The sequence below is a fragment of the Sinohyriopsis cumingii genome, chromosome 4 (genome assembly GCF_028554795.1).
Source record: "Sinohyriopsis cumingii isolate HCF-2022 chromosome 4, ASM2855479v2, whole genome shotgun sequence".
Taxonomy (NCBI): domain Eukaryota; kingdom Metazoa; phylum Mollusca; class Bivalvia; order Unionida; family Unionidae; genus Sinohyriopsis; species Sinohyriopsis cumingii.
The window spans coordinates 120,764,250-120,789,927 of record NC_142964.1 but is presented as its reverse complement, the minus strand read 5'-3'; the positions used below and the strand labels follow the sequence as shown (position 1 = coordinate 120,789,927).

Below are 25,678 nucleotides of genomic sequence, written 5' to 3'. Positions count from 1 at the left end.
TTATTCCTTTCCTGCATGCTTCGTCTGTTAAAAGCTTTGTTTCACCTTAAATCGCTCCCTATCGTAAATCACTCTCATTAGATTGTTTTACGTTGGAACTCCACCGCAAAACGCGATGTAGAACTTTCCGCAGGGCACACATACTCTGGAAAATACGCCTAAACGTTACCAATGCGGATGTGTGTAAATAATGGCCAATTACTTAACGAAACACTGTTGCATAACTTTATGATGAAAGATATTCACTGAAATCGATTTTCCATTTTTGTTATTTTAATACCCCGGCTAAGAGGGTGCTAATTACTTTCATCTCAAGAACGCAGCCTCCCATCTCACCTTCAACATTATATATCTTGAATACGATATGAGTTTAATCCTTGTGAATTTGAACGCCTTAATCACATTTTGTATAGTCAGCTGACATTAAATAGGCTTTTTATGAAAACATGATCATTATCATGACACTTATCGTACTACTACTACCACTATTTATAATAATAATAATAATAATAATAATAATAATAATAATGACTAATAATATATAGATTGATTGATTGATTGATTGACTGATTGATTGATATATAGGTTGCAAAGCACAAACACCTTTAAATTACAAACAAAAATATGCTCATATAATTAATATAAAATAACATTATTAAGTCTTTAGTTTGTTCTTGCAGTATGCATATGTGAGGTTTCTGGAGCACTCTCAATGAGATCACAGTATGCATATGTGAGGTTTTTGTAGCACTCTCGAATGAGATCACAGTACACATATGTGAGGTTTTTGTAGCACTCTCGAATGAGATCACAATATACATATGTGTGGTTTTTGTAGCACTCTCGAATGAGATCACAGTATACATATGTGAGGTTTTTGGAGCACTCTCAAATGAGATCACAGCATCATCGTGTCTAAGTTCAAGAGGCAACTCGTTCCAGGTAGCTGGACCCTGAACGCAAACATACGTTGTCCGTGGGACTTGGTTTTAATCGTGGGAATAGTGAGAGTACAAGTGTCAAAAGAGTGCATATCTAGAAGGAATGTACACATGGGTTAATTCAGACCTTTATGTTTGTTTTTTTATTAGATGCATTCACTGAAATGTAGCATAGAGAACAGATTTTGTGTTTGATTCTGGAGCGAACTTTCCGTTGTAGATATTGAGACGAACCAGACTGAACAGAATTGCAATAGTCAAGTCTGGAAAGTACTAAGAAACAAACACAATTGTTTTATTGGCATTACCAGATTTAAAAGAAAATTGCGAATGGAGCTGATACGTTCAGCTCCATATATGCAGCATTGTATATGTCCATGACCTGCTGGTCATTTTGATACTGATCGGGCTTAATCTATGGATTATGCAGTTAGAGGCGATTAATATTCACTCTTACAACGCAGGACAGTGATGTGAGTGATCTACTATTATTGTAACAGATGGTGAAAACATTTTAGTGAAAAGATTGGTGTAAAACGCTCCAATAGGAACATTTTATCATGGGGGGGGGGGAGATTTACGGTATAACAATTCTTTGTATATTCTTTTTATAGGAGAAAGAGGATAAGATGTGTCTTTATCCAGTGGAAATGGGTGGAGTTGCGCCATTATAGAACGGACACAGGTGGAGATGTGTCTTGGATACTCAAAGTCAAAGTTTGATAGATATGTTTCAAACAACTTTAAAAAACAATTGTTACAGTTTTGTCAAGAATAATACAGATCAGCCAGTAACACTAAACTGATGTCATTTAGAACTAATAACAAAAGTGGAAAACAGTTTTGTGTTGATTTTAATTTTTTCTTATTTTTTTCTTCTTTTTTCAGGACGAAGTCAATCAGGTGCTGACGACCAACGTTTGGTTGGAACAGGTATGTCTTTAACCTGACAATGTTTGTTTGCTACAGACAGGCCATTAAACTGACAACATTTGGTTATAACAGGCAGGCCATTCAACTGTCAACGTGTTCTTTAAACAGGCAAGCAAATAAACTGTCAACGTTTGCTTGTAACAGGCAAGCCATTAAACTGTCAACGTTTGCTTGTAACAGGCAGGCAATTAAACTGTCAACGTTTGCTTTTAACAGGCAAGTCGTTTAGCTGTCAAAGTTTACTTCTAACAGACAGGCCATTAAACGGACAACGTTTCCTTGTAACAAACAGGCCATTAAACTGACAAATTTTTCTTAAAGTGTAGACTACGCTTTCACACAGTCAGACCAATTAAACGTTACTTTCTGCCTCTTAAACTTTGATATAAACAAATCTAGCAATGAGGGACATTTACCTTTATATGTAAGTCCCAGGTTTTCAAATGAAGATATTTTTGGTTGCTCCTGTAATTGTTTCTTTATCTGTGAGGAACAAAGATAAACCAAAATTGATTTTAACTGCGGTAATAACCACTATTTTGTTTTCTTTCGAACGTTTTTCTTTGCTTTGATAAAGTATCGTCCTTATGAGTTTAGGATTACATTAATATCAACAGCCGCATATTTCCGAATCGTTATGCCACTGGTCATCTTTCTCCATAACAATTTAGTTTCATCACCAACACCCCTACTGGTACTTAATTTAATGTATAGAAACCGGCTACATGACAGTACTATAGGAAGTCATACCGCCTACGAAGCTATCTACATATAGATTGCTATTGAGAAGGTCTCTCAGACATTCAAATGGGAACCAGTGACCAATGTGGTGAATTTTTAACTAGGTTTAAATTGCACGCAAGTTGGTAAATTGGTAACTACAGTGGATTTATTACTACATAAATATGTATATAATGACTCATGCGGTTATCCTCTGATTGCCAAGGGTGCATGAAGGTAACACAAAGGATGTGTAGTTATTTACGATAGCCGTTGCAACGCATTAAGGTCAAAAACATGTGTGTCCAAGAAGTTTTGGGAAAATAGTATGTAACTCAAGGATTGAAGCTAGAGTTAGTAAGAAGTATTATTTCACACGTTAAACAGTACAAATAATTAGTTAATAGTATGACTATTGCTTCGTTGCAATGATTATGACATGTCATTTTGGTACTGATAGGGGTTCATCTATAGCATATACGGTTAGGGTGTTTTACGTCCATGCTTATAATCTGCACTGCTTTTTTAAGAACAGCGATGGCAATGACACTGTCTAAACTAATCGGACTATCTTGTACAAATGACTCGAGGGAAGTAACACTCGTATGTGGCTTCATGTCAAAATAAATCTTATTAATTAGGCAATTTATTCAGCTTGGGGTTTTTAAGCAAAATTTTAACTTTGTGACTAGGGTTTAATTTTGGGGTTATTTATGGGTATTCGTCTTAATCTGGGTGTTGCTATTTTGGGGTTTAACACAATTATTCCATACACGATAGGCTATTCATGGCGATCTATATTCCTGGTGGAGGAAGAACCCGGGGAAAAAAACCCATTCAGAACGTTCGACCTCTTGAGAAGCTACTGGCAAGATTTCTCACTTACACAATGAACGATCCTGAGAATCGAGCCCTCGCGGACACAGATGAGGCGCCAGTGATGGGTAAAGGGGAGCGCTTTAGCTCACTCGGCCACCCGGGATCAATAATCTGGATATTCCTTTAGAACTGAGCTACAATTAGCATGACGCATTAAACAATACTATTTGTTTTGATACAGTGGCATACATTATAAATTGCATTATAGCATGCCTATGCTGGATACAGTGGCGTACATTATAAATTGCACGTAAGCATGCCTATACTGGATACAGTGGCATACATTATAAATTGCACGTAAGCATGCCTATGCTGGATACAGTGGCATACATTATAAATTGCACGTAAGCATGCCTATACTGGATACAGTGGCATACATTATAAATTGCACGTAAGCATGCCTATACTCGATACAGTGGCATACATTATAAATTGCATTATAGCATGCCTATGCTGGATACAGTGGCATACATTATAAATTGCACGTAAGCATGCCTATACTGGATACAGTGGCATACATTATAAATTGCATTATAGCATGCCTATACTGGATACAGTGGCATACATTATAAATTGCACGTAAGCATGCCTATACTCGATACAGTGGCATACATTATAAATTGCACGTAAGCATGCCTATACTGGATACAGTGGCATACATTATAAATTGCATTATAGCATGCCTATGCTGGATACAGTGGCGTACATTATAAATTGCATTATAGCATGCCTATACTGGATACAGTGGCGTACATTATAAATTGCATTATAGCATGCCTATGCTGGATACAGTGGCATACATTATAAATTGCATTATAGCATGCCTATACTGGATAAATTGCATTATAGCATGCCTATACTGGATACAGTGGCATACATTATAAATTGCATTATAGCATGCCTATACTGGACACAGTGGCATACATTATAAATTGCATTATAGCATGCCTATACTGGATACAGTGGCATACATTATAAATTGCATTACAGCATGCCTATACTGGACACAGTGGCATACATTATAAATTGCATTATAGCATGCCTATACTGGACACAGTGGCATACATTATAAATTGCATTATAGCATGCCTATACTGGATACAGTGGCATACATTATAAATTGCATTACAGCATGCCTATACTGGACACAGTGGCATACATTATAAATTGCATTACAGCATGCCTATACTGGACACAGTGGCATACATTATAAATTGCATTTAAGCATGTCTATGATGGACACATGTGTACATTACAGTTGCATAGAAAGACGCGGTGACTCATTGGTTAGCGTGCCTGACTCACACTCAATGCGTAGGTTGCTGTTAGACTGGTCTTTTATTACCATTTTGAATGGTAATGATGCTATATAGTCTTTTATTATATGCTGTTAAACAGTCTTCAATCAATAAATATTATCGTTACCACATATCCAACATACGATGTCTCACTCCGTCGGATAAATTATATGTTCTTTTACCCGTTCGAATATACTTAAGAAAAGAGGAATCTGCCACGAGCTATGACCTCCTGGCTTTCATCAGTTTTCTTTTAAGTGTCGTTAACAATCGTAAACTGTTGGACCTCGCGGTCTAAATATTATGAAAGTACCCTAGAAACTGACTGAGCAATATATCGTCATCCCATTCGAACATACTTTGACTGAGCCGAAGCCACAAGTAGCCATATTTCGATTCTTCGACAACGGATACTTTATCATGCAGCAATGAGTTTTATTCAACCGAAATCCCCCGACACTAAATCTCTCCCAACTTTATGTGATTTTCTAGCATTTATGCGATCACTCACAAAACCATTTATATTCAAATCATAATAATCACTGGATTTGACCTAGGGTTCACGCAAAAGTAAAATATCAGAATCCAATACGCAATTCAAAATGTCCTGTTCACATAACTTTCTTTTTAATCCATAAACATTCAAAGATAGAATGTAAATCTTATTCAAAGATAGAATGTAAATCTTATCATCTAGGAATCCCCAGTCCAAGGGTTAATACAGTTGACCGTCAATTTAAAGTCTGCGTCTGATTAATTTTAATCCTAGTCCCATAGCCATTATTTCGAAAGACTTTTTCTCTTTTTCATAGCATCAACTGGACACTGTTCAAGAACTCCAAATTGTCTCTCCTACATTTTATTTTCACCAAATACGCATTTTTATCTAGTGGTTTGGGTGATTGTCTATATCTAAAGGATGGTCGACCACGGTGTTATTACGTGGATGGATTTAAAAAAATAATTAAAATAAGACATTAATGAATGGAATTAACATAGATCTAAACAGAGATATAGAATAGAACAACACGAGCTCCCATATGCAGAACTATACCAGTTTAATCAATTATATAAACATAATGAAATTGAACACGACATTTGAAGGATTTACTTTTCGTAGAGATAATTGCCAAATTTATTTTAAAAAATGCAATTAGCAGCTCCCTTTAAACCGATAAGACAATTTTCATCATGAAATCAATACCCTATAAATACAACGTTGGTGACTTGCGAGAGGAGACATATTTCTTTTCCTCCATCTCCTCCTCCTCCTCCTCCTCCTTCTCTCTCCCTCTCTCTCTCTCTCTCTCTCTCTCTCTGGTCATCAGCAGTAATTGGGTTGTCTCCTTTTTTGCCCACTTGGTGGGTGCATATATGGAGCTATTTCATTTGTGCTTTCGCGACCCCCTCGCTCCTATCGTATCATATTATCTCTGTATTTGTAATTTTTATGCACGCGCCCCTTGGAAAACTTTAACGATAAAGTACTTTCTACTAATCTCACAGTCAAGACCTTCCCATTCCGCAGAAAAACTTGGAACATGGGTAGTACTTAAAACATTAATGTTCGACTGGGAAACACAACCACACCTTATTTAGCATGGCCAATCGGGATTAAATTTATCAAGCTGTCGAAAATTAACTCACGCCTATCCAGATTTAAATAACTTCTTATATCTCCACGCTTTCTTAATCAAGTGATTTCAGTAAAATTTCATTTTATGACACTTATTTCATCTAGCACAAACATTGTCACTGCATCATTTCAACTGTATCATTTTTCCGGTCCTTAACCCCAAATTCGCATTGCCTCGTCTGTCTGTCTGACCGTTATCAAATGGACCCTAATTAAAAATGTCACGTCCCAAACAGAGATATTACAGCTACCGAAGTCTAGCGATTTTACACGATACCTAGATACATTCGTCAGTTTAATAGGCTATGTGTGACGATGACCCTTCAACGTTCACTCAGTTATGTGTTGCCATGACATGTTACAAAATTCAAACTGTTACACGCTGCATTGCGAATCTTCCCCTGTTCATAATATGTATGACATTTGACTACTATCGGCCTTTTCTTCTTCCGTTCAGCAATATTTGTGACATCTCTGACAAGCTGGTCTGCTGTCTCCATCCGTTTTTTTCCTTACGTTTAACAGAACCCATATCAGAGCAACTCTCGATCCTATTAGGTCGATCGATGACAATCTTCGTCGGACTTTGACACTAAAAATGTTTGAAAGGAATATCTCACCAAAGCAGTACACTTTCTTTTATTGAGGGAGGGGGCGGTTCCTGAGATTTTTTGGGGAAGGGACTAGCTTGAAAATTTATTCTTGCTCTGATCTATTGAAAAAGAGAACCTACTATATTCAGTTTGATAAGTTAAAATGTTAGCTGGACTGGCGGTGCAAGAGGGGAAACACGAGAAACCCTCGTTACTTCTCTGTCGGGCTGGCACGCTTCCCTCTCATTTCAGCAATCGTTGTGAAGCAAGAAAACGCGACAGTTCACCAGTAGAGACGGTTGTGTATTTTCTAGTAGAGCTGGGTACCACTAAAAATTGTGTACCGCTGTCTACCGTGTTATTTTTCAATGTGCCGCGATACGTACGTGGTATACCACACTTATATTAAGGACCAATAATTTAATGTTAACTGACGGTGAGTTGTTGTTTTTGTTTAATTTCCGTATGTAGATAGAAAAATATCTTGCTCAAATTTATAGTAAAATTGCACTATTTTCGTATCGATGATATGATTCATAAATAATATTAATTTTCTTTACGTAAAAGAAAAGAAAATACTTCAGCTCAAAAGAAACTCATAACTCCCCTTCCTTGATTAAATGACCAGTACCCTATGCTAGATAAGTTTGCTATGTGTATGCTAATTGTTGTACAAATTGTAATCGAAAAGCTGTAGCTAAAGGAGGGTGATTAAGCTTACAATATAGCTGATATTGTGAAACACATCTAGCTGACATTAGAGAGCATATTGATACAATTTTATAGGTATACTTAAGATGTAATAGGCAGGGAACGATACTATTTAGAGAGGGCCAATAAACATAAAACACACTCAGCAATGAGAAGATATTTTGTTGACTTGAGAAATGACATAAAGTTCAGACAGAAAATAAGTGCGCTTCTGAACATCATAGGATAATTCGCAGTCTTACAAAGGACATAAGATGAGCACATTCCTATACGAATGTTTGTAACTAAAACATGAGATGTGTTCTGGTTTGTTTGGCAGGCTGGTAATATTTTCTAAAGTTTGATTTGGTCACAATATGTTCCTCAAAATTGCATTTGGACACAATGTTGGCACACATGATTTGTGTCAAACATGTGATTAAAGGATATTAAATATAATTGTGTTTGTAATATTCATCTTTGTCACAGATACAACCGTTTTGCAAAAAAGAAATATTTTATAATTATTTTGTCATGAATAATGAAAACACGCAGTTAATATCATTAAACTCGTAAAATCATTCCTCAGGAGTTTCCGTACATTCCTTACTGACGGACACTACTGACGTACAGGTACAATGAAAATGCACCGTGGTACGTACTACCGGAAACAGATACCGCGATAAAACGGTATACCGGTAATACCGAGCACATCTACTTTCTAGAGACTAGATTGATTAGGCGGTGTGCGACTTCCATCTCTTGAGGTGTACGAACGAAAGCAATTTTCAGGCTGTTATTAATAATGTCGCAGAGTTGTCCAAGTTAAACAATATCACTAATTCCTCCGAAAAACTGAAGATTTTTTGGTATATATGTAACTTGATTTTTTAAAAACATTTTCGCTGATCATGCTTTAGGAAGGACACGACAAAAAAAAATCATACCTCTAGATCTCAACATGGCAGAGCTGGCGCAAATAGCTAAGAATTTGTTTTCTTTATGTCCTTTGATTGCATAAGTAGAAAATAATTACTTTTGATGTTATCGTCAAGTTTATTTGCTTCATAACATGACTTGTTTGGGTCCAGGTTTTAAAATTTATGAAATATCAAATGTTTTGCAATGGGTACAAAACTGTATAAATGCAGGGTTTCCATTCGGGAGGCTGATTCGAAAGGTCAGTCAATAATAAACACCCAAGAGGTTTATAAAGGGATGTAACTCTACCGACTTCAGAAGCTTCCAACCAGGCTTTATTAATCTGTCATTAAAGCAAGTTATTGCTGACATACCTGTCGACAACTATCTGTCAATCAGATTTCTAATTCAACCTATCTTTGAGAGAGATCGACCATTTGGTTTAAAATTGCATCAAGGCTTATATGTCCGGGTTTGTATTCAAATCCATTCATCCAACCTACCCAAACATTACTTTACAGATTTCAATACATCTGTGATCCAGAGTTGTAATTATTCTTTTCTCTGATCACGCCAATATTACCTACTCAACTAATCCTCGAACCCCAATTTTAAAAAAATACAAAATATTAAGTTTATTTTGCAATAGCTAAAACTGATAAGGTAAAACTTTTGATCTGTGTTGTAAACAATATTATAAGAGTACTATTTTTATATAATTATTATTTTCTTTTTCATTTTGAATTCAAACAATATGATTATCCATTCTCTTTTGAACTTATGTTGTTCACACAAGTATGAACCATGAAAATGAAATTTTGGCCCCGTCCACTGGCGCTAATTTTCGGACAATTTGAATAAAATCCTAAGTAATATAGATAAAATTTGTTTTAGGCAACTTCGAGCGCATTGTATTGGAAATTGTACTTCCTGTGAAAAGTGGTGTAGCAGCAGCCCAAGAACCGCCCAAATCCGAAGTCAAGGGGGGGGGGGAGAATTTATTGATACGCCGCTGACTGTATAATGTAAAGCATGCCTTATGTGATGATACTCAATTGAACATTAAACTTTGAAAATATTAAGCAGAGTGCAATAGATGACAAATGTAAATAAACTAGAGAGAGAGAGAGAGAGAGAGAGAGGGTGGGTGGGTTCGTGGGTGGATGGGTTGGCGATATCTCTGACACTCCACATTATTGTTCTCCAAGTAAAAGCTTAGCAAGTATACATACGTTTAGCATTCTTAAAACTAGGTCACTGTGAGTTGATTATTAAATCAGAAATGAATTGGTAGGATTAGCCTCGCGTTTATACTACTCAGATTAAGATGGGTTTTTTTTAATGAGATTGTGCCCTCAACAGATTGATCAAAATACATATCCTCTTCTGTTCCAATTTCAATATCACTAAATAATTTTGTTTATACACTTTTGTTATAAACATTTTAGCTAACTCACTCACTTGAAGCGCGGACGCTGTCCTTGTGGTTCGAAAAGTTCGCCAATAAAGTATGCTTAGTTTTTGTTTTAATTCATAAAGAAGTGCTGAAGGTGCATTGGGACGAAGGTCAAGGTAAACAAACCCCGATAAAGCGGATAAGAAAAAATTGACTGAATACATAGACATGTGGAAACGTAGCGTGATTATTTCTTTCAAAACGACTTGCCATGGCTATTCAACGAGATTGTTCATTGTCGTATATGCTGATGATCGGAATGAGTTATATTCATCAATTCGAATTGCCTTTCAATCAAGTCTATCATGTTTCCTTCATTCTTTCCTTATTCTTTTTCTTTTTTTGTAAAGAAATTCACTCTGTATTGACTTCAATCACTAACATTTCATCTGTTCTGCCTTTTACAAAGATTTGACATCGGCTATTATCAGCAAGCGTTTATGATGTCTTACTGAACATGTTTTTCGCTTCATCCTTTAGTCTCAGGTTACTACTCTCTCTCTCTCTCTCTCTCTACATATATATATATATATATATATATATATATATATATATATATATATATATATATATATATATATATATATATATATATATGCAATAAACTGACAACTAATTGTACGAAACAAGTATCTAACTAGTCTGAGAGCTTTCGACTCTTTCATGAGTCGTTCTCAAAGGCAAATACAAAACATCGACAAGACAACAAATAAAACAGAAAAACGTTCATGTTTGCAAAAATTTACTTGACTGTTTCTACGGGAATTAAACCTTTTAACTTTATTATGTTTCAACTATTTTTTTTCAGAGTGTTGCTGATACTGGAAAATATTTGTATGACCTTGAAATTGATGAGCCATAATGACATCTGTTATATATATATATATATATATATATATATATATATATATATATATATATATATATATATATATATATATATATATATATATATATATATATATATATATATATATATATATATAGAGAGAGAGAGAGAGAGAGAGAGAGAGAGAGAGAGAGAGAGAGCAACAAAACCACAGATTTTTGGCAAAGTTGTCAATGGAACTGAAATTTAAACGGATTGTGCGTTCATAAGAGGATGAATTCGTTTTAAATGATTACTCTTTCCGGCTGATGCGATAGAGACAAAACTGGGTCACGTAACTGTTACTTGTATCAAATTGCTTGATAATTGTATATTTAAAGCTTTCTTCTTTCTTTCTTTAAAAAAATACCAAAAAGAAAAGAATTGCCCAAGATTATTTATGCACTAACAATAATTATGGAATAAATAATTACGTTTAAAGCCCGTTACCACTTGCAGAGCCTATTTTTGAAGCCTTCTAAGTACTTAACTTACACAGAGTCGATTTATCATCAAATAGCATGAATTATTTCTAGTGCGTATATAACATAATAATTAGGAAATGAAAATGACAGACCAATGTGACACATCTTTGGAATGTTGGGTAATTGAAATGAAAGTATTGCCATCAAGATATTATTAATCAAAGACAGATTTTGGTATTTGTGCTTAACTGGTTTTGAATTTTGAATGCTACACAAATCAAGAAGATTCGTTATTGGTAAAAGGATTTGAACGTTTTAGTAACAACCTCAGAGAAGATAACTCGAACAGCAGCTATTTATTTCTTCCCTTTGGTACTTTCGTACGTTGGAATTGTTCTAACGTCAGAACCCTCTGACAACGACAGTTAATGTGGTCCATTCATCTAAAATACTAAATGCGGTCCATTTCACTAAGGAGATAATAACGGAGAATAGTTATGGAATTCAGCTAGGCAGTTGCCATACAAAAATGCATGGAACGTTAAAATGCTCTCTGGAAACCTTATGTTTTTGTGTAATAATCAATCACTCACACAGCAAGCTTTAATTGACAGAAGCACGAGCACAAAACTACTTTCTGAATGAACATAATCGAATTTATTTCATATATTTAAAGAAATATATAGACTCTATAACTTTACAAAGAAAAGGTAAATAGAATCTATAACTTTACAAAGAAAACGTATATGCAAATAGAAGACATTTCGTCAATAAAAATTCTACAATATATGAAGGATATGCTCGATATTTTGGGTCCACTTTCATAATAGACCGCTCCAGTGGTCTAAGTAGTTAGAGCGTTCGCATTGGATACGTGAGGTCCCGGTTTCGAACTCCGACAGAGTCATACACACAAAAACAATTACACAATGGTACTTACATTTGCCTCGCTTGGCGCTCAGCATTAAGATGTCAGTGTTAGGACTGGTCGGCCTGGTATCTGGATAAACGTGACCGGATGGGACATGATGCTACATGTCTGCGGCATTATGCCACAGTGCATACATCGTAGAAACATGACTAGAAAATTGTTAAAGCTACGTTCAAAATCTAACTCACACACACACACACACACACACACACACACACACACACTATCTCTCTCTCTCATAATGGTCGGAAGGACTAAGGCTCAGTATGGTGCTGGTAACGTCGGATCTCTATAGATAGAAAACAGGTGATAGCAGTGCAAAACTATTTGCCCTCTTTGTGTTATCAAAACATTTTGAATGATACCACTGAATTCTCCATTAGCTAAATTCCTAACATTATTTTGTCCGGTTTTTATATCAATCTCTCATAAATTCTTCATTTGTTAGGTCAGTGTATTTATGCTAATAGCTAAGCCAGTCAAGCACCTGCAATTGTAAGTGTAGTAATCAAGATACAATTATCTTTACCCTTTTGCCATTGGCCGCCCTTATATTTAATCGTAACTTAAATTCAATTTCCAAACACTCCATTGACACTTCCACTCTGAGAAACGTTAATCTAAGTATCTCAGCTCCTCATTTCTGTGTGTGATTGTGTACTGAGTAATGAAGTAGTGTCAAATTTAGACCTATACGTAAATTCATGGGTTCTGTATTGATCGGTTTGTAAGAGAAAAATTCACCAAACCCCCATTTTCATTTCAGTGAAAAAGTGAATTACTAACACGTTATACATACCAATATTTTGTGTAACGTTTGGTACATGACTGTATCTATGTTGTGTGTAACGTTTGGTATATAACTGTATCTGTGTTGTGTGTAACGTTTGGTACATGACTGTATCTGTGTTGTGTGTAACGTTTGGTACATGACTGTATCTGTGTTGTGTATAACGTTTGGTACATGACTGTATCTGTGTTGTGTGTAACGTTTGGTACATGACTGTATCTGCGTTGTGTGTAACGTTTGGTACATGACTGCATCTGTGTTGTGTGTAATTTTAGTTCATGACTGTAAACTGAAATGATCCTCTATAAACAAATACTACGTAACTAATTTTGTTAATATGGATATAGATTATATTTGTATAGATATTAAGTTATCAATAGGTGTTGACAATTAAAATATAACCTATATATTGAACCTGTTCACATGTTTCAGGTAATTTCTCACTGGTTGATGGGGTCAGGTGGGTTTTTAGAAGAATAAAGTTATTTCTTATTTGTTGGATTAGGTCGTGTGGGTTCTTTTATGATGTGGGATGTTTGCAAACTCCACGTTGCGAGTAGGAGATTTCACCCCTTATGCTGGTGTATAAGAGGAGAGCTGAGCAGTTAACTTCTTTCCTATTGATTACATTCCTATTTCGGAGTCATACTACTTACGTTCCTTTTGTTACGTCAGTCATACCATTATTTAAATCTTAATAAACCTTATGAGATCTTTTCAGCAACGGTATTCAGCATCTTGATTCTTTGAGACAATTCAGACATACATTGAATTCGCTACTAAACCAATGATACAATACCTTCAATAGGTGTGTGGCTTTGATGTGAAACACGAATACTCAAGATCATTCCAATGTTGGCTTGGCCGAACCTCACAGATTGTTACAGCAATGAATATAGGTTGCCGTCTGTGAACTCTTTACTCACAGCATTATGACATCTATTAATTAATGTTACTTAATTAACATATAACCACTGAATATACATGTATTGATTCAATATATTAATAAATTCATATGTACAGATGCCAATGACTAAATGACATCGGTAAGTGTCAGTAAGAATGACATATTTACATAGAATGCTGTCAGTACTCATTGTTGAGTCACGTTTTCAAGTAAATAATGCTGACAACAAAAAATACCTGAACGCTTGCATTATTTCAAGTTCCCAGCTCTTAGTAATGATTTTGATAATATTTTGCTTCAGTGAGAGTTTTTCACGTTATATATATATATATATATATATATATATATATATATATATATATATATATATATATATATATATATATATATATATATATATATATATGTATGTATGTATATATGTATGTATATATATATATATATATATATATATATATATATATATATATATATATATATATATATATATATATATATATATATTCGAAACCATAAAATCTATTTAAAAAATTCAAACGCTTAAATAATTAGCTTTATTGGTGGGTGGGAGAGAGAGAGAGAGAGACGGAAAAAGATAGAGAGAGAGGGAGAGAGAGAGACACTTAGTACGAGCCTTGAGTGTTCTGAACTTTTTTTCTGTGGCGGAAGCATAAAGATTTCTTTTGTCAACTAACTAGGATAACAACACCAGCGACAATTCTTAGCTGCTGGGCAAATACAATCATTGAAGACTTTCAGGCAGTGTACAAGGGAAAAATTGTTATACTTTATCACGTTAAGGGGCCATGTTGCATCAAAGTCTCAACATAGTGTATGTACAAGTGTTTTTGTCCATGAGGTTCTTTTAAGTCTGGCAAAAAGATTAATGTTTCTTTTAAAAATAAACTTTGAAAGCATTGCTTGTTTTTCCATTTGCTGAGTAATTTTAATTCCAGAGGGAAATGAAAATGTGTTTCAGGGACCATCCACAGTTCTTTATCGCAGGAACGAGCATGATAATTTATCGTATTATATATTTCATAGTGACATATTGAAATATATCGGTGGGAGAAAAATTATATCGCCAAAGTGACGATACTACTTTCGTCGCCACAATGGCGATATCTCGTTCGGAACTGCTTTCTTTTTCCGTGTAGGAAGTTTATCTGTCCTGACGTATAATATTCAGATCCGTATTTCCAAATTTAGGCTAATTTAATATTTTCTTATTATTGTTATTATTATTATTATTATTATTATTATTATTATTATTCATCTTCTTCTTCTTCATCATCATCATCTTCTTCTTGGGCTAAGCAATGATAAAACGAATTCATTTGTCTAACTCCCTGCCTATAAATGTTATATTTCTGTCCTCTAAATTTCGCTTAACTACTTTCAAAACAGTCATACTGAAGAAACTGTCTTGTATATTTCGGATAAATAGTCCTAAACATATATTATTATATGCTCATTTTTTATTCCGTTAACTTTACATTGTCAGAATCGTGCAATAGTTTGCGATATTGAACTCGCGAGCAATTCATATTGCATTCACGTGCATAAAGCAACTACTTTCTATTGTAAACAAATAATAGACGCAGACGCCAGCACGTTTGATTTTGAAACAAATAATGTACACTCGCATAGTAGGCGCTTTACATTTTGATTGATTAAATTTGTTTCTGAATGAACTAAAGCAGATGTTTCGTGGACTGTCACATACCGGCTGCTTTGGCACATTCCGCGTTAACTATTTTGATACAATGTTTCTGATTTAGGCAAGCTATACAGAAGACGCTAGAGGAGGTCCTTACAAATAACATGCAAGTGACAAGGCATAAACTGTCTTCTTTAGCTGGTGATAAGAATGGAAAAAATATACTCACAGTTTTACATCCTGAATTTCCTCAAAATGTACTTTCTTAGTTCTGCAAATCCGAACTACATGAGCCATGTCATAGGTTCTCAATCTTGATTACACATTTCGAAATTTTACTGTAATTTCGAATATATTCCAAGTGCAATTACGTCTTAAATTCCATAGCGTCTTTTTTAAATGAAATTGAAAGACTTCATATTTTCCCCACATTATGATTTCAAACATTCAGTGACAGAAACAGAAACACATTTGCAGATGTCAACACGCTCTCCCTCGCTTCTTCAATCCCACGTATTTCATGCGGAATAGTGACATATAAATTCTGTCCATAATAACGAAATTTCGTAGAATCGACAACAATACTATAATCTATTCACTCCAGGTCAAATGGAAAAGTTGCTGCAATGCACATGCATTCACAATATGACTCCAAATTTAAATATTAACTAGACGCGCCATTTCATTTTCTTTCGAAAGTTATGTCTAGCGCGCGACTAAGTTCAAATTTATCTGGGCGGATTTATGTGCAAATTAATAAAGTTGTTGTTTTGTAATGATGAATTTGCGGATGTGTATTTAGTCTGGAATAGGGCATAAATTCATTTATGTTGTTTCTTGTAGTATATTATTGTTTATATAATTAAGCCTTAGGTAGAATAATAAAATGAGCATATAATAAAAAGGTTACTGCATTCATATGGGATAATATGAACTTGTTTTGTCGGATGTATATACTTCACTCCCAAGAACTCGTTCATATTTTCCTATACAAATGCAGTGACCTAAAACTACTCTCTCTCTCTCTCTCCGTCAAGCTATACAGATCTTGAAATGTGTCAGTATTAGACCTCTGGTGTACATTTATGCAGTCAAGTAGGTGTCATCAAGAAATGCCTTAAGACAAAATCCAAACAGCAAATCTTGACTTCAAGTATTACATTTTTTATAATTAGTTTTCTGCATGAATCATAACAACTGTCTGAACCTACGTTCCCTCTTGTAGTGTCACCCATGTACTATTGATTACCTGTCATATTCTGCGACGAACGGTACACAATTTTCTGAACAAACACAATTTGAATAAATATAGTAATACAATCTTTTTAAGTAGCAATTGTAACTTGCATGACAATGGTGTTTAAAACGATGGATAAATCAGGCTTTCTTTAGTGTTGGTGGCAATCGAAAATTGGGTACAGCGTATGTTACTGAGCAAAACTGCAAACTTGTCAATGTCACAAATATTTACGTTTGAACGTAGAAATAAACAAAATGAAAAATGAAAATCCTTACAAGCGAATTTACAATTATGGAAATCTGCTTAAAGATCTTACGATCTGACGTCTGTCAGATACAACCACTCTGTATTGTTTATATTTATCCTACCGCAACAGTATCAATCCGCGCACGAAGGGTATTTAAAATAAAAAGTTCATTTTCGTCCGAATACTGTAATATTTTGACAAAATACAGAATTTGAAGTACAACACATGCATGCGAAATTTATGAAATGCCCCGGTCCCAACATTTGTGGAAAATTTAGGAACTTCTTTTTTTCGATGTAGTAATGCAGCTATTAATCTCGCTGGCACAAAAAGTAGAACACCAATTCAAATCGACGGCTTCTGCCTTTAAATTAGATAGGAAAAAGAAAATCAATATTTTGGTAGACATATGATATATTTCGCTCTTGAAGTGGCTTTGCCACTCGAGACAATGCAATGTGTCTCGTGAAATATGGAATATTTCGCTCTTGAAGTGGCTTTGCCAGTCGTGACAATGCAATGTGTCTCGTGACGTATGGACTATTTCGCTCTTGAAGTGGCTTTGCCACTGGTGGCAATGCAACGTGTCCAGTGAAATATGGAATATTTCGCTCTCGAAGTGGCTTTGCCACTCGTGACAATGCAATGTGTCCCGTCAAATGAAATATGGAATATTTCGCTCTTGAAGTGGCTTTGCCAGTCGTGACAATGCAATGTGTCCCGTGAAATATGGAATATTTCGCTCTTGAAGTGGCTTTGCCACTCGTGACAAAGCAATGTGTCCCGTGAAATATGGAATATTTCGCTCTTGAAGTGGCTTTGCCACTCGTGACAATGCAATGTGTCCCGTGAAATATGGAATATTTCGCTCTTAAAGTGGCTTTGCCACTCGTGACAATGCATTGTGTCCCGTGAAATATGGAATATTTCGCTCTTGAAGTGGCTTTGCCACTCGTGACAATGCATTGTGTCCCGTGAAATATGGAATATTTCGCTCTTGAAGTGGCTTTGCCAGTCGTGACAACGCAATGTGTCCCGTGAAATATGGAATATTTCGCTCTTGAAGTGGCTTTGCCAGTCGTGACAAAGCAATGTGTCCCGTGAAATATGGAATATTTCGCTCTTGAAGTGGCTTTGCCACTCGTGACAATGCATTGTGTCCCGTGAAATATGGAATATTTCGCTCTTGAAGTGGCTTTGCCACTCGTGACAATGCATTGTGTCCCGTGAAATATGGAATATTTCGCTCTTGAAATGGCTTTGCCAGTCGTGACAATGCAATGTGTCCCGTGAAATATGGAATATTTCGCTCTTGAAGTGGCTTTGCCAGTCGTGACAAAGCAATGTGTCCCGTGAAATATGGAATATTTCGCTCTTGAAGTGGCTTTGCCAGTCGTGACAAAGCAATGTGTCCCGTGAAATATGGAATATTTCGCTCTTGAAGTGGCTTTGCCAGTCGTGACAAAGCAATGTGTCCCGTGAAATATGGAATATTTCGCTCTTGAAGTGGCTTTGCCAGTCGTGACAAAGCAATGTGTCCCGTGAAATATGGAATATTTCGCTCTTGAAGTGGCTTTGCCACTCGTGACAATGCATTGTGTCCCGTGAAATATGGAATATTTCGCTCTTGAAATGGCTTTGCCAGTCGTGACAATGCAATGTGTCCCGTGAAATATGGAATATTTCGTTCTTGAAGTGGCTCTGCCACTCGTGACAATGCAATGTGTCCCGTGAAATATGGAATATTTCGCTCTTGAAGTGGCTCTGCCACTCGTGACAATGCAATGTGTCCCGTGAAATATGGAATATTTCGCTCTCGAAGTGGCTTTGCCACTCGTGACAATGCAATGTGTCCCGTGAAATATGGAATATTTCGCTCTTGAAATGGCTCTGCCACTCGTGACAATGCAATGTGTCCCGTGAAATATGGAATATTTCGCTCTTGAAATGGCTTTGCCACTCGTGAGAAAGCAATGTGTCCCGTGAAATATGGAATATTTCGCTCTTGAAGTGGTTTTGCCACTCGTGACAATGCATTGTGTCCCGTGAAATATGGAATATTTCGTTCTTGAAGTGGCTCTGCCACCCTTGACAATGCATTGTGTCCCGTGAAATATGGAATATTTCGTTCTTGAAGTGGCTCTGCCACTCGTGACAATGCATTGTGTCCCGTGAAATATGGAATATTTCGTTCTTGAAGTGGCTCTGCCACTCGTGACAATGCAGTGTGTCCCGTGAAATATGGAATATTTCGCTCTTGAAATGGCTTTGCCACTCGTGAGAAAGCAATGTGTCCCGTGAAATATGGAATATTTCGCTCTTGAAGTGGCTCTGCCACTCGTGACAATGCATTGTGTCCCGTGAAATATGGAATATTTCGTTCTTGAAGTGGCTCTGCCACTCGTGACAATGCAATGTGTCCCGTGAAATATGGAATATTTCGCTCTTGAAGTGGCTTTGCCAGTCGTGACAAAGCAATGTGTCCCGTGAAATATGGAATATTTCGCTCTTGAAGTGGCTTTGCGAGTCGTGACAAAGCAATGTGTCCCGTGAAATATGGAATATTTCGCTCTTGAAGTGGCTTTGCCAGTCGTGACAAAGCAATGTGTCCCGTGAAATATGGAATATTTCGCTCTTGAAGTGGCTTTGCCACTCGTGACAATGCATTGTGTCCCGTGAAATATGGAATATTTCGCTCTTGAAATGGCTTTGCCAGTCGTGACAATGCAATGTGTCCCGTGAAATATGGAATATTTCGTTCTCGAAGTGGCTCTGCCACTCGTGACAATGCAATGTGTCCCGTGAAATATGGAATATTTCGCTCTTGAAGTGGCTCTGCCACTCGTGACAATGCAATGTGTCCCGTGAAATATGGAATATTTCGCTCTTGAAGTGGCTTTGCCACTCGTGACAATGCAATGTGTCCCGTGAAATATGGAATATTTCGCTCTTGAAGTGGCTCTGCCACTCGTGACAATGCAATGTGTCCCGTGAAATATGGAATATTTCGCTCTTGAAGTGGCTTTGCCACTCGTGACAATGCAATGTGTCCCGTGAAATATGGAATATTTCGCTCTTGAAATGGCTTTGCCACTCGTGAGAAAGCAATGTGTCCCGTGAAATATGGAATATTTCGCTCTTGAAGTGGTTTTGCCACTCGTGACAATGCATTGTGTCCCGTGAAATATGGAATATTTCGTTCTTGAAGTGGCTCTGCCACCCGTGACAATGCATTGTGTCCCGTGAAATATGGAATATTTCGCTCTTGAAGTGGCTTTGCCACTCGTGACAATGCATTGTGTCCCGTGAAATATGGAATATTTCGTTCTTGAAGTGGCTTTGCCACTCGTGACAATGCAGTGTGTCCCGTGAAATATGGAATATTTCGCTCTTGAAATGGCTTTGCCACTCGTGAGAAAGCAAGGTGTCCCGTGAAATATGGAATATTTCGCTCTTGAAGTGGCTCTGCCACTCGTGACAATGCATTGTGTCCCGTGAAATATGGAATATTTCGTTCTTGAAGTGGCTCTGCCACTCGTGACAATGCAATGTGTCCCGTGAAATATGGAATATTTCGCTCTTGAAGTGGCTCTGCCACTCGTGACAATGCAATGTGTCCCGTGAAATATGGAATATTTCGCTCTCGAAGTGGCTTTGCCACTCGTGACAATGCAATGTGTCCCGTGAAATATGGAATATTTCGCTCTTGAAATGGCTCTGCCACTCGTGACAATGCAATGTGTCCCGTGAAATATGGAATATTTCGCTCTTGAAATGGCTTTGCCACTCGTGAGAAAGCAATGTGTCCCGTGAAATATGGAATATTTCGCTCTTGAAGTGGTTTTGCCACTCGTGACAATGCATTGTGTCCCGTGAAATATGGAATATTTCGTTCTTGAAGTGGCTCTGCCACTCGTGACAATGCATTGTGTCCCGTGAAATATGGAATATTTCGTTCTTGAAGTGGCTCTGCCACTCGTGACAATGCATTGTGTCCCGTGAAATATGGAATATTTCGTTCTTGAAGTGGCTTTGCCACTCGTGACAATGCAATGTGTCCCGTGAAATATGGAATATTTCGCTCTTGAAATGGCTTTGCCACTCGTGAGAAAGCAATGTGTCCCGTGAAATATGGAATATTTCGCTCTTGAAGTGGCTCTGCCACTCGTGACAATGCATTGTGTCCCGTGAAATATGGAATATTTCGTTCTTGAAGTGGCTCTGCCACTCGTGACAATGCATTGTGTCCCGTGAAATATGGAATATTTCGGTCTCGAAGTGGCTCTGCCACTAGTGACAATGCAATGTGTCCCGTGAAATATGGAATATTTCGCTCTTGAAATGGCTTTGCCACTCGTGACAATGCAATGTGTCCCGTGAAATATGGAATATTTCGCTCTTGAAGTGGCTCTGCCACTCGTGACAATGCATTGTGTCCCGTGAAATATGGAATATTTCGTTCTCGAAGTGGCTTTGCCACTCGTGACAATGCAATACGTCTCATGATATATTTCTATCTATCTGCTAAAAACAACCCTAGGTTTCTTCTATTTATTTCGAGATCGGTTTCTTCACAGTCTAGACAGAATGATATTGATCTGTTTATGAACAGGGACAACTTGATAGATGAGCATTGTTTCATAAAAATAAACGTATCAACCATGATTAGAAAACATTTTAAAGATGTGTAACAGAAGTAACTGAGGTCAGTTATGTATGGCGTATTAATCCATCTTGTTCTTATTCTTTGGGTTTATAGTTTTTCCGGTGGAACATAATCCTTTTTTGGCAAACATAATCAAAATTTTTAACCTTATCATTTAATTGTATATTTAGCGTAAAATTGACCTCTACTGGTGTGTGTGCGTGCGTGCGTGCGCACGTGTGTGTGTGTGTGTGTGAGAGAGAGAGAGAGAGAGAGGCGTATATCTGCACACTTGTGATGTAAACGTACGTAGATAATAGGTAGGAAGTATGAAGGTAGCCATCCTGCCCTGTCTCTACGTATTCTCTCTCTCTCTCTCTCTCTCTCTCTCTCTCTCACACACACACACACACTCACACACACACACACACAGGGCCGGCGCCAGACTATCTGGAACCCTAGGCAAGGTTAGATTCTGGCGCCCACCCCCTCCGGAAAATATCAATTTAAAAATTTATAAACAATAAATTTTAATAATTTTTTTTTCAACATTTGAGCACAGACCATGGGTAATTTTTAAAATTTAAAAAAAAAATTACCCCTCTGTGCTCAAATGTCCGGACACCCCCCAGAAAGCACTACTTGATACTATTTTATTTGCAAAATTAAGACAAGAATAAACGAACATAAAGAAAGACATTAGTGATGAACTAACTGTATAATGGACAGCTGAACAGACACTCAATACTAATACACCTGAAATCAAATTTGGCTGAGGGATAAATGCAGACAGAAAGACAATTCAAAATCTCACTTTGTGTGTCTTTTCCTCAGTAATGTTTTTAACCAATTCAGCTAAATCAAGTGATGAAGCCAATCTGTCAAATTGCCCAGTTCATGAAATGGGCAAATTTGTCTGCCCAATTCTTTCCTTGTTTATACCATTAAAATAAGGAGTCCCCCCCCCCCCCTTCAATTTGGTTTCTACGGCAAACTGAAGGTTTCGTATGCGCGTGATTCCACAGAAAAACTCGTGGCCTATAAAAACACGCGAACGTAATTACGTCCTGAAAGTTTCGTATACGCGCGATTTTCACTCACTCATTTTGCTTGTTCCCGTCAGCCTGGTGTTTCGGTCAGACTGAATCTACCCGATTATTTGTCCTGTATGAAAGAAACCAGGATAAAAAACGACCCTCAATAAAACTGAAATGTATTTATTTATTTTTCAAAACTTGTTGATTTGGAGAAATGCGCCCCCTGAAATCAGCGCCCTAGGCGGCTGCCTAGTTTGCCTATATGGTAGCGACGGCCCTGCACACACACACACACACATCCTTGTTAGATCCATGACTTCTGAGAGCTTCTCGTTCACAGTTATATATATAGCCAATTAATCAGGCTGCAGTTAGAGATTGTGATGTTAAAGTACATTAAATATGGTACCCAATACTGAAATGGGAGGTATACTGAATTTTGTTATTACAGTGGTGGATTCTGTTAATCACGGAGCAGGGGTAGTGGAAAATTTATGTTCAGGTATTCAAAGTAGTACGATGACATATTTTGTGAACTCTTTTCTAATCGTTTGTAGTTACGGATTATAAACCGATACATTTTATACTCATGCATGGGCCAGAGTTTTACCGCCAAATCCTTAGAGTAGGAAAACGATACTGTCGTTATCTGATCCTGTAATACATTACCCTTAAACGATGCTGGGACTACTCTTTCAACGAGATTTACTAGTTATATCGGAACAAGTTTGATTAACTATGATGTAGCCTTAATTGACATACACATGAAAATGAGTAGCGTTCTCTTAATAACAAACCTGTGTCATCACATTCCAATAATTTGTATAGTCTATATGTAAATAATGGTCAAATTAAATGCTGTAATTCCCATACCAAATTCACATCGGATCTTGCCACAATGTCTCCTTAGAGACGGCTATTTTCCGAAACACAGAACTTTCCTAGTTATTCAGCAACTGAAGTCTTGCTTGATGCAAAATTTAACAACTGCACAATAGCTGTAAATTACAAACGTGGGTCTGCTGCCCACACGCATTGAAGAGCTCGTGTTATTGATAGTCATAGTAGAGAAAACGAGTAACTGTTCTAACACACGCTTCGTTCATAAAATTCATGCGCATATCAGCTTTGTACATAAATGATGTTCGTTTTATGACTTAAGTTTGGTTTTGTCATAAAGGTTGAAATGTTTATCAATCTCAATTTCTTGTATTACATTTTGGGATTTTATTAATTATCTGCAAATTTAAAGGTAAATAACAAAAATAGTAATTCGGTTTTCATTACCAGATCTTGTCAGCATCATAAATTAGAATCCGGACTAAACGTTTCACGTCTCGTAATGATCGAGATTTCAAATGCTGACAACCGGACGAGATCTAGCAATCAGCATCGCATTAATGTACTAATATTATATATTTATATGTATGTTACGTATGAATGATGTTGTTCGTTGCTCGGTTGGCTTTTAACTATACTGTCAACGTGTTCGTGGCACAATCATGGCGAAAAATTGGGGCGTAACTGCCTTTCGCAACGATATCATGGCAGGCGATCCAGGATGGTTTGGGTGGGATTCGGATTTACATGTACTGGAAGACATTTTAGCTATTTATTACCAAACAAAATTTTTGATCATATGTTTCAGTCATTAGTAAGAGATATGACCACCATAGTTCCAGTATATACTGTATCAAACTTCATTTGGTTGAAACAGTCTTAGTCAATATGAAATTTGCAAGTCATATGAATATGTTATGAGAGATCTGTGTTGCTGTCGGAAAGTTGTGTGTTCTGTGTGAAGTTATTTGTGATGCGTGGTGAATCTATATAACAGCTCACTACAAGCTAAACAAAATCGAGCTTATTAGTATAAAATAAATTTAGATCGCGTTCAGTGTGTTATGAAACGTTGTCTTATTTTCTTTACTTTCCACGGATATTAATAATCTGACACAAACACGATTACACATACTCAGCAAACATCGACCTTTTTAGAAAGCCATATCGATACAACTTTAGGTGCCTTATCTACAACTGCATATTGTCAACGGTAATACATTATGATACAATGTTGGATTCTGTCTTGACGTCATATGCCATTCTTGACTATTTTTATGATGGCTAGAAACGGTTAATTTGGAAGCAAAAAGACTGTATTGTTTGTACCACGCTTGCAACATTTGAACAAATGAAGATATGTTTGTTGTTAGAAAAGTGCCCACAAAAGTGCAAACAAATTAAATATAGTATTTCATCAATATTTGTAACGGAATTATTTATGATACAAAACACTCTTAGATCATATGTATGATTGTATACGCTGTAATTTTGCAATGAAAATGAACGCATCTTTCAACTTTCTTTCGAATTCGCTGGTATTTTGTGGATGAAGAAGATCATTAAGGCTTCATTAATTTGGCATTGGTGTTTTAAGTAATGAAGGGTATCATGTTTCGTTAAGAGTTGATTTTAGTATTTTGCACTCCCTCACTGGTCAAATCTTATGAACGAATCCTTCATGGATCAATTATTATGAACAAAGTTGCTCATGGAGCAATTTTTATTAAACGAAATTCGTCATGGTGCTATTCTTTTAACACGAAAGAACCCAAGGTATACAATAAAATTGTATGTCTATAAGTACTAATGGGTTGAATATAATATAAAATGTGCATGAAATTAAGTGTAACATTTACTGAAACAGCGTACATAGCCTAATAATTGCAATGTCAGTAGCTGGTAAAGGAAAGTAACATTTCCATTGGTCAGAATGTTACAACATGATTAAAATCAACTGCGTTTATTTCTGTATGAACTGTAAAGAGAACTACTTTTCTAAGAATACCCACTTCTATAAA

General features: G+C 36.5%; 1 protein-coding gene across 1 annotated transcript in view; it reads left to right on the top strand.

Moving 5' to 3' along the window:
• Nucleotides 1–25,678, top strand: part of LOC149802012 (neuronal acetylcholine receptor subunit alpha-6-like) — a 225,373-nt gene that overhangs the window by 149,874 nt on the left and 49,821 nt on the right. Inside the window, exon 2 of the mRNA XM_089956412.1 lies at nucleotides 1,830–1,874. Coding sequence (XP_089812538.1) covers nucleotides 1,830–1,874 — 45 coding nt within the window. The remainder of the gene's footprint in view (nucleotides 1–1,829; nucleotides 1,875–25,678) is intronic.